Consider the following 11538-nt stretch of genomic DNA (forward strand, 5'->3'; position numbering starts at 1 on the left):
CTATGAGCATCACAATCACTACACCTAGGGACGACCCTAGCCCTCCCCCACTTCACAACGTAAGGCACATCAAGCACAGCACCTTCCTTTACACAAACCAGATCCTCAAGTATGGAACAACACCTTAGGCTTGCCTATGGTCGACCCATCTCCCAGTTCCACCATCACTTGCACAGTGCATTGCACGATAATATAGACACAACCCCCTAGAAAATACACTCTTCTTCCTTTTAGGTACTTTGTACGGCAATGTGGCAAGCCAACAACTACGGAGGCCTTTTTCAACCAACCATCTATCTTCAACATCAGCAACCTTCAAAACCTACTTCACAGAGCGTCTCCAATATAACCTACCTCTCCAAAGGCCCCCAAGAACCATTCCACACCAACCCTTAACATTTTCAGCCCGTACTATCAAGTGCCATAGGACTAACACTCAGCTAGAAAGGGGATAATGTTGGCCCTCAAAAGACCAAGACAGAAAAATCTAGAAAATCGGAAGTGGAAGACAGTCCCAAGGCAAGAGGAAGACGAAAGACAAAGGCGCACTCAGAAAAAATTTGAAGACATGAAATGCAAGAAAAATTCTAAATGTAAAAGGAAGCGCACCTTAATATTTTAGCAAGAAAAGCACCAAGCATTTTATAATTTATTTTGTAAAAGAGCGTCGGACTCTCTCCTATGCAAGTTGTAAAGAATGAGAGGCATAGACTAAGGCCAATGCTAATAAGAAGAAAAAAGAATGGAGAAATTGACAAAGGCCATACCAAAAATGGGATGGCCACCCAAGGAGAAAATAGGGTATGTATAAAAGTCAAAAAGTTTATGGAGAAGCTCATTCTTGGTGTGTGACCAAACTTGCTCTCTTCTTGCTATTTGCTCTTGCTTCCTTCTTATGTATGAGAGGGAGAGAGGGAGTGTAAGAGAGGGAGAGTGTGTGTGAAAGAGTGAGGGACCATGGAGAAGCTCTTCTTCTTCTCTCTTCATCTTCTTCTTCTTCTCTTCTCCTTTCTCACACGTATGGCTATGGAGGTCGAAGCTTGGAGCTTGGAGATGGAGCTTGTTTGAGAGCGCATCTTGGATCATGGAGCTATTAACGGATACATGGGAGGAGGCAACCCAATGTGATTCAAAGGTAAGCTCACTACATTTATGTGTGGGAGAGTGTGCACAGCTATATGAGAGATAGCCATAGCTCTCAACTTGAAACGCTTGAAGCAATAAGCAGTCCATGGGTCTTGGCGGTGTGCTCGTGAGAGTGGCAACAATTGCTATTGTAAATTAGGGTTTACGGCAGAAATTCTTCAATTACACACCCTGGTGGGACTGAATTAGGCTAAGATCACTTGAGAAAAGCTATGAATTGGCTGAGAGAATAGAAAGAAAGCTTAAGGGAGAGAAATTTCAGACTTTTGTTGCCAAAATCTGATCAAATCAGCTGCCGCCTTGGTGTGACAATAACCAGCAGCCAAGTCCACACGAGCCAAATCTGCTGTCACCAGCCCCTGTAGGGGTCAGATTTGCTGTCGCCAGCTCCTGTTCAGCTGTCATCTGATCTCTTGGGCTCTCCATATGCTGTCACTTGTAGCAAAATGATGATCTCTAGCAGAAATTTTGGCCTACTAGTAGGACCAATGCACCAAAATCCTCTATAAATAGAGTCTACTGTGGACATCCTTTAACCCTTGATTAATCATCTCACTTCAGCCCTCAACCATCAGCTTTCTACCATCACACTGCTGCCCATACCCCCTCCGGAGCTGCTATTGGTTACCTCTCACTGTCACCATCATCCTACCTACTCCTACCCATGTGGAGGACATTGCCATTGATGGAGGACAGGGAGGACACCTTCAGCCGGCTGTCCAGCCTGTCACCTACAGCCACAACCTCATTTGCTATGTTTCTGGAGGCTGGTTGCTACCGGTAACCCCATCTAATGTCACCTACAGCTACGACCTCATTTGATGTGTTTCTGGAGGCTGGTTGCTACATTTTAGACCTGCTACCGGCAACCTAATCTAATGTCATCATTTTGGCACATGACAACTTGATCACAAACTGTTCTAGCCATTGCCAACCCCACTTTTTGCTGACCCACAGACCCCTTGCAGTCAAGATCATCATCTGCTGCTTTATAGACAGCTATCGTCATCATCAACATCATCATTGGTGCATTTTTCAGCCTCATACCCTGCATTTTTTGCCACCTACACTTCTAGGATCTAGATAACTATGGAGGACTACATGTTGCTCCCTCTATTGCCAAAATCATCTTCATTCAAGCCTGATGGACTAATCCTGTTGTGTTTTTGAGTCCATCACAAGTAAGACACACTCTTGGAGCTATTGCCATTGTCTCCAACACTCTCAGCTCACCTCATCCCTGGCCTTGGAGACATGGAGGTTTGAGGCCCCATGTCTCATATTCAACATATCAACATTCATTCATCCAAGTTCTCTACATCTTGAGTTCAATATACACACTATCTTAGAAGTACATTTTGTGTTTCTCTATTTGTGCTTGAGCATTTCTTTACAACCACATGGCAAAAGGAAACTCTAGACATGGTAGGGCAGCGACTGACAATGGCAAAATAGGATGCATTTAAAGGACAATACCAACATGGACACCTAGAGAAGCAATTGTGATCACCTAGGGCTGGCAATAAGCAGCTCAAGCCTGCATTTTGGGAAAGGAAAAAGGCGTGCAGTAATAAGGATGTTCACCACAGGAGCACAATAGTTGCCAGGCAGCAAAGTAGTCCTGTGGTGATTTGGGATCAGATGTGTGTGAGATAATGGGAGGATTATAGAGCGAAAACACAACGTGCATAAAACAACTTAGAAACTCAAAGAATTAGTGATGAATGAGATAACGGGGGGTCTCAGGAAACAGAGGTTGTCCAAGGGTCACTATCTCTCATGGAAGCAAGCTGAAGAATGGACCCAACTACAGCGATCCACCCATGTCAATGATTGGGCAACATTGGAGGGAGTGAAACACAGTCCTCCACGCAACAAAACATCCTAATGTTCTCATCAAAGTGAGAGAAGACCTTTTCCTTGTTGGCTCATCTTACATTATTTTTTCTGGGATTGTGGTCTTGATGTATGTTCTTGAGTGCAATATTTACATCTAGCGGTTCTTTGGGCCTCTATTGCGGAGAGGGATCTTGAGAGAAATCTTAGATAATGAGCTATCTCCTAGTTCATGCATGCTTGTACTTTATGCTTCTTGTACATAAGGTAACCATCAGGTATGCTCATACTCATGAGAAGACTTCCACATTTGTTGCGTGGTGAGCTTTGTCCACGACGCATGTAACTTTGGTGTGCGATGGCTTATGCATCATTTTCCTACACTGGGCCTATTGGTGGTGCTTCAGGCTCAGCCTGCTTCTCTGAAGTGAATGTAGTAGAGGCCTATACTAGAGTGTCCATTGTCAACTTGTTCCTCTTCGATATTCCACTTATGCACAGAGACAAGGTGTTAAGAGGTCATAATTGCGTTTCATGTGTGCCTACCTTAAGAGGACCAGGTGCCTCTCTTTTGGGCCGTTTGTGCGTTCCCCTTGTGGGGCATCCATATTTGGATTGTGCTTGCACTTTTTCCTTTGTGGGATCACTTGTACTCTCCATTGTGATTGTCCTTGGGCCTAAGATCCTTGCTGTTGGATATGGAGAGAGCTACTGTGTTCTTGCTTCCGCCTTGCTAAGGTGATAATTGTACTTGTTTGGGTTGCACACTAGCTGATTCAGTTCTGTTGCGCTCATTTGTTCTTTATGCTTTATGTGTTTTGTGTTTCATCTCCATGTTTTTCGAACTTGTGTTATCCTTGATCCTGGGCCTGCCCAGAAACACCAGAGCTTGACATGGGCAGCACCCAACCCAGTGACCCAGTCCATCATATTGTAACGGTACACAAAGGACACTAGTGAGTGTTGGAGGAGTGTTGCTGCTGTTGTCGATGATTGTGAACGATTGAAGGTCGATCGCTGTTACTGTAAGAATAGTTCCAACGTTGAAAACAAGAAGAAACAACAAAGACCAGTCAAACTTCTCTCTCATGCTCTGATTGTGGTGCTGAAATGTCGTTAGTATCTCTTGTTCATTGAGATTATTAAATGTGGGATTAACTGCATCTAGCATGGCCGAGGCAGCAGAGAAGGGAATTCCCCCTCCCATACCTCAAGGCATTAGAGTGAAATTGAAGCCTCAAAGGTCACAAGAGAAGCAAAAGAGGGCAGCTGATCGCCATAGCCATGCATTCGAGATTGCAGAGGTTGATTGGTGCGAAAGAACAGAACACGGAGGAAAAGAGTGATATGCGACGCAACATTGGCTTGCAATTGAAGAGTTCAAGCAATAAGCGTGTATAGTCCAGAGACAAAACCAATCAATGTATGGGAAAATGAGAGGAGCACCTGAGGAAAGGAACCGAGTCCGGCAGCCTGGTGATGATGAGCGTTGATTGTGGTGGACTGCAGCGCCATGGCCGAGAATCAGAGAAGGACCCTACCCTCGCCCCCCCTCCAGCTTCTAGCTGGACTGAGGACCTTGTGTATTGTTATTCTTTCTCGCCCATCTTCATCGATCAAGGGACTGGATGTTGGTTCCACCTTGGCAGTTGCCCTTTGGCTCCCCTCTCCCACGTCAGCCTCCAGCATAGCACGTGCCAGCCACAAAAATTCGTTCCTTCATCCACCACTCGTCGTGAGTCGTGTGCACTTTTTCCTTCGTGTTGCAGGAGTGTATTCCCATGCGCGGGGAGGGAGACATCGACTCCCTTTCATTTTTTTGACATGAGAGAGTGAACCTATGTCTCCACTTTTCCTGTCTGGTGCAGGAGTGCATTCCCATGCGCGGGGAGGAAGACATCGACTCCCTTTCATTTTTTTGACAAGAGAGAACTAGTCATGTGACCATTTGAACCTATGTCTCCACGGATCCAAATTGCCTAAGTCACTAAAACTATACCACTAATGCAATTGAAGAATGACGTGTGCAAATGGATAGGGGACATTAAGCAATTGGCCACATTACCTCATATCTTGATTAGTCGTCGATGGTACTAGGAAGACCATGTGTTAGTCTTGGACACCTTGGTGTCGTTTTTGCTTTATTGAACTTATATAATATAACACCAATATTAGAGTCCATGAATTTGTGCACATGTGAAGGCTCAAAGCTCACAGCCTACGTGTTTTCTTTTTTATACCCTTTCCTATCAAAACAATGTGCATTCTTTTTTGTTTTTACCCTATAACAAGGGCTCCCTATCACCAAGAGAGATTTGGGAAGAAATAATAAAAATGCAATATTCTTCCCAAGGGTAGGCCATTAGCCCCTAGGATACAAGAATCCATTCTCAACTCAATTAAACAACCTGAGACAACAAAAAGCATTCTTGTATCAAAAATAAGGAGCATTGTAGTGACATGTACAGGCTTTTGAAACTTTTACCAATACATCAAAACATAAGATAAACAAGCATTAAATGAGCATAAAGGCTAAAGGCTTCCATATAAGTATTTGAAAGAGAAACACTAAAGGCAATCTATATCTCATCTATATCAATACTTTATACAACTAGTATGCAAGCAAGTGGATGGAGGCATGCAATCCCTCTATAATATCATCAAGCCTAAATGCATAGATCCCAAGCTTGCAAACTTCAATGACAAGTAATGTTAAATGATGTTTTTTTTTGGAGGTCCCTTCAGTAATACAAGTTGTTGTCTCAAGCACATATTACTTCAATAAGAATGTTAAGAAAGGTTGATTACATCACCCAACTATGAATGTTAAATATTGTTTTTTTTTGCGGTCCCTTTGGTAATACAAGTTGTTGTCTCAAGCACATATTACTTCAATAAGAGTGTTAAGAAAGGTTGATTGCATCACCTAGTTATGCTAAATTCACTTCAGCAACTCTCAATAGACAATCTTGAAAATAAAGTAAGCACACAAAAATGGTGGAGTTTGGGACTTGCCATTATACAATTGATTAGGATGTGGACCCTAAAATATCAGAAGGTGAAGAAGAAGATGTCATCAAACTAAAGAGTGAAGATGGAGTTGCACTGACATGAATTGAACTCAAATTTTGCACTTTGTGAGACAAAATGTTCTACATGCTGCTTTTGAAAGTAGAAAATTGTGAGTTGGCCTATTAAGCATATTCAAGTACTCAATGGGAAGTTGGACTTGCAAAATGTGCCTAGAAAACCAAGAATTTCATGTCATGTTGTCATTAGCCAAAGAAGTTGAATAACACAAATATGTATACAAGAAGTACATACAATCTAAGCATGAACTATCTTTAAATGTCTACAAACATGAAAGTCTTATGAATCAGAATAACAAAAAATTTAAGCATGTACTTGCTTTGAGCTTCTACAAATGGAATCATGAAAGTGGAGCTCTCTAAAGAACATCATGAAAATTTTAAAAAATCTATCATTTGTCACCAATAAGCCATATCTTCATCTCTTTTGATATAGAAAACCAAGGAATAGAAGAACAACAAGAACTGCACACATGACATGATCTATGACAACATCGCTGTGATATCTCATGTCTACGAGTTGAAACCTTACATGATCTCTATTTCTTTTGAGATTTCATGTGTATGTCTATGGGATGTGCCTGTCAATGTCCATGATAGTTATACTTGATCTGCCAATGTATGTTGGGAGTTTTAAAGTCATTTCACATATCAATTGCGTTCGAATATATCATGTATACCTTGCGAGGTATCTAAATAGCCACTTCAATATCCAAGGCTAAATTTTGAGTGAGGTTTGAAGTGTCTAATGCCTCCAAGAATGTTGGAACTAAAACTCAGGGAAACTAGGGTCAAACACAAGGGAGAACTTCATAGTATATGTGTGGATGCACGTACTCTACAAAATTGGGTGAGATTTGGGACTATTATACTACTATTATATAGGGAATTGCAGGGCTGAAGTGTTATGATTAGAGTTGGCATAGGATTTTACCTTAATTTAGGTCCTATCCCTTACATATTGAGTACTCAAAAAGAGGGTTTTTGCGAACAAATTTGAATCTCTATTTTCCTACTATTGTAGGTGAAAGAATGCAAGGATTTTATGCTGAAATTACATGGGTTTTGAAGTTTTTATTCATCGAGTACACTGTTCTTTGGGCTGATTTGATTCAAATGTGTCATAGTGCTATATTGGGCCTATTTTAAGGCTCTACATGCATTGTTTATGTAGAAATTGGTCTACTATTGTCACTAAGGCTTTTGGATTAAAGTGTTTATATTTGAGCTATCCACCTAGAAGTATTGTTTGGCTACTCTATTGTCTTGGTCACAAGGTTGTAAGTATGGAAATTATAGTGAAGTTATATAGAGATTAAAGCAATGGATCTGCAAGTAATTCAATATATTGTTTGATTTCTCTCTTGCATATTTATTTGCCTACATTTTCTTTTGTCTCTCATCTGTCAAATCATATTCTTAAGACCTTGGTGGTTTTAGGCTTGACAGTCCTAAAAGGTGAGAAGGATCAAAGCTTGCACGCGAGCTATGGCGGGAGAGCAAGAGCAAGAAAGAGAGAGACAAGAAATGGGAACTCCAACAATCACAATGTGTGACCGGGCCTTCCTTTATTCAAACTGTCACTAAAAGAATAAAGAATAAAGTGACGTGACGGGCGCCCGCCACCTACAGTGTGCAGTGGCGGGTACTGTCAGTGTAGTAATACACGGGGCGACACGGCGGAGGCGCCTTTACCCCCAACAACCTCCCACTTAAAGGCGAATCTGCCCTAGTGAGAGAGAAAAGAAAAAAGAAAAGACAGTACAAATGTATATAGGTACAAGGGATGAGTAAAGGTGACATCTCATCCAACGCCCATCAACCTCCTGAGGAAGGCAAAGCGCTCAGTAGTGAGGCTCTTCGTGAGCAGATCTGCAGGATTCTCGTCAGTGGAGATCTTGACAAGATCAACAGACCTGTCCTCCACGACACCAAGTATGAAGTGATACCTCACCTCAATGTGTTTCGTCTTCGCATGGAAGACCGGATTCTTAGCCAACTGAATGGCACTCATAGAATCTGAATGCAGTGTAGGTGTAGCATCAATCCCAAGGTCAGCAACTAGACGGCCTAACCATATGGCCTCCTTGCAAGCCTCAGTGGCTGCAACATACTCAGCCTCAGTGGTAGACAAAGCCGTACACTTCTGAACCCTGGACATCCAAGAGACAGCCCCTCCAGCATGGGTGAATACATAGCCAGAAGTGGACTTCCTACTATCTGCATGTCCTGCATAATCGGAGTCAGTGTACCCCACGACCCCTGTATCCTGGCTGCCATAGCAAATACACATATCTGCTGTGCCCTTCAGGTACCTCATGATACCCTTCACGGCATCCCAATGTCTGCTGCCAGGTGTAGCCATATAGCGTGCCACAACACCAACTGCATGTGCAATATCTGGACGAGTGGCTATCATGGCATACATCAAACTGCCCACAGCTGAAGCATAAGGGATCTTGGCCATCTCGGCCCTCTGCTCATCTGTCTATGGACAATCGGCCTGTGATACCTTCACATAAGAAGGTAATGGACAGCCAATAGGCTTTATGTCCTACATGCGGAAGCGCTCAAGGACTTTATGAATGTACTCCCGCTGTGAGAGATACAAAAGCCCCTGATGCCTATCGCGCTTAATGCGCATCCCAAGTATATGTGAGGCCTGTCCAAATCCTTCATCTCAAAGCTCTTCTTCAGCTGAGATTTAAGAGCATCTAGCTCATCATGAGCTTTCCCTGCTATCAGCATATCATCAACATAGAGTACCAAGATAAGCAAACTGCCATCACGGGCTTTCTTCGTGTAAAGACACGGATCCATAGCACTCCTGTTGTAGCCCTGTGACTGCATAAAGGCATCAAACTTATGATACCATTCCCTAGGTGCCTGCTTCAAGCCATACAAGCTCTTCTTCGACTTGCACACTAGGTGCTCCTTGCCAGGTTCTGCAAAGCCCTTAGGCTGATCCATATAGATCTCATCATGCAAGTCCCCATATAGAAAAGCCGTCTTGACATCCATCTGATATAGATCTAAGTCAAGCTGTGCAACCAAAGCCAAGACTAAGCGCAGGGTGGTCATCTTAACCACAGGAGAGAAGACCTCATCAAAATCCACACCATGTTCCTACTTAAAACCCTTTGCTACCAATCTAGCCTTGTATGCCGGCTTGGGGTGTCCAACAGTACTTTTCAGCTTGTACACCCACTTGCATGGCAAAGCCTTCTTGCCCTTAGGCAAGGCAACCAAATCCCAAGTCTCATTCTTATGCAGGGAGTCTATCTCAGACTGCATAGCCCTCTCCCAGGAGTGACGGTCATCCCTGCGCATAGCCTCATCATAAGTGAAAGGCTCTCCTGCATCTGTAACCAAAACATAATGCATAGAGGGCTGAAATCTGTCAGGTGGACGTCTGTCTCTAGCAGACCGTCTCACCGCAGGCTCTGCTGCCTGTCTAACTGCTTGTCCAACACCCTGGCCCTGTGGAGGAACTGCTGCAGGCTGTACTACTGGCTGTGCTGGAGCTCTAGGCTCCTCCTGAAAGATCACTCTACGAATCTCAACCACCTTCTCAGGCTGCCTGTGCATCTTGTCTTCATGGAAGACGACATCATGGCTGCGTACTATTTTCTGCGCCTACGGATCCCATAGGCGATAGCCCATCTCTCCTGACTCACCATAGCCAAGGAATATGCATTTAATGCTCTTTGGATCCAATTTACTCCTCTTTTCCTTGGGAACATGGCAGAATGCCTCACATCCAAAGACACGGAGATGCGCATAAGAGGGTGGCTTACCAGCCCAAACTTCCTCTGCAACCTGGAAATCCAATCCACTAGAAGGCGATCGGTTTATGACATGCACTGCCGTACTAACTGCCTCAGCCCAAAAGCTCTGTGGTAGGCCTGCATGGCTAAGCATAGAGCGGGCACGCTCCTGAATAGTCATGTTCATGCGCTCAGCCAAACCATTTTGGGCGGGGGTGTAAGGAGCGGTCAACTGACGCTTAATACCCCTGTCATCACAAAACTGCTCAAAAGCACGTGAGACATATTCTCCCCCATTGTCAGTCCTAAGGCATTTCAGCCTATACCCAGTCTGGTTCTCAACAAGAGCAAGCCAATGCTGAAAGACTGCCAAGACATCAGACTTTTGCTTTATGGGATAAGCCCACACTTTCCTAGAAAAATCATCAATGAAGGTAACAAAGTACTTCGCGCCACCCACAGACATACACGGCATGGGCCCACAAACATCTCAATGCACCAAAGCCAAGGGCTCATTCATGCATGGCCTACCCGATTTCTTATGCGTAGACCTATTCTGCTTACCATAAAGACAATGATCACACGAGTCAAAACGTGCATAGTCCAAAGGCGGAAGATACTGCAAACCAGATAACATTTTCATTCCCTTCAAAGACATATGCCCCAAACGGGCATGCCAAAGTGATACATGTGGGATAGATCTTACTGCCAAAACATGGTCTACAGAAGACCCAGATACAACAAGAGGATAGAGGCTGCCAGCCTTGGCGCCTCTAGCAAGCACAAGTCTGCCTTTGGTAATTTTCCACGCAGAATCCCCAAAACAGACATGAAACCCTGCATCATCCAACTGTCCTGCAGACATAAGATTGCGCATAAGCGCAGGTACATGACGTACATCCCTAAGCAAAAAGGAACTGCCAATGGAAAACTGCAACTGAATATCTCCACAGCCCACAATATCAAGAGACCTGTCATCTCCAAGTCTGACTGATCCAGATACAGTACGGTAAGAGTGAAACCACTCACGATAAGGTGTCACATGGAAGGACGCACCTGAATCCAATAACCAGCACTGTGCATACATACTAGGTGTCTCAGTCAAGTGTGAAGCATCAGAAGAACTAGCTGCAAGTATGAACTCATCACTACCATCGGAATCCTCGGTCTACATGACATTAATTTCTTCAATCTTGACGTTGGACTTCGCAGGTACTATGCTGCGATCAGAGGACTTCTCCTGCACTTTCTCTTTGCCTTATCCTTGAGCTTCTCATTGAGCAACTCATGACACTGTGGTCTAATATGGCCCTTTTTCCCACAATGATGACAAGTGACATTTGCATTGCGCCCACGCGACTTACTACGCGACTTGCCACGAGATTTAGACCGACCCTTCTGCGAGTCACGGCCTCGGCCATTACCACGGTCATACCTGTCATTCCTGCCTCTAACTGTCAAAGCATGACTACCATGAGAGGCATCCAAGTTTTTGCGATTCACCTCTTCCTGAAGAAGAGCACTCTCAACATCTGCCAAATTTAGAGTAGCACTAGAGGCACATAGGGCCGTGCGGAATACATCCCATGACTCATTCAGAGTCCCAAGCAAGAAAAGAGGAGTTACTTCTTCTCCAAAGGTGATATCCTGCGAAGTCAGGTTCTTCAGTATAGCATGGAACTGGCTCAAGTGAGCAGACA

General features: G+C 43.9%; 1 protein-coding gene across 1 annotated transcript in view; it reads right to left on the bottom strand.

Annotated features, from left to right (window-relative positions):
- LOC148008355 (uncharacterized) overlaps nt 1–4616 on the bottom strand; it is a 34352-nt gene extending 29736 nt beyond the window's left edge. Inside the window, exon 1 of the mRNA XM_087674284.1 lies at nt 4429–4616. Coding sequence (XP_087530410.1) covers nt 4429–4497 — 69 coding nt within the window. The 5' untranslated portion in view covers nt 4498–4616. The remainder of the gene's footprint in view (nt 1–4428) is intronic.
- Between the last annotated feature and the right edge of the window lie 6922 nt (nt 4617–11538).

This window comes from Lygodium microphyllum, unplaced genomic scaffold, assembly GCF_053477565.2.
Source record: "Lygodium microphyllum isolate KBCC unplaced genomic scaffold, Lygodium_microphyllum_v1.1.10 scaffold_167, whole genome shotgun sequence".
NCBI lineage: Eukaryota > Viridiplantae > Streptophyta > Polypodiopsida > Schizaeales > Lygodiaceae > Lygodium > Lygodium microphyllum.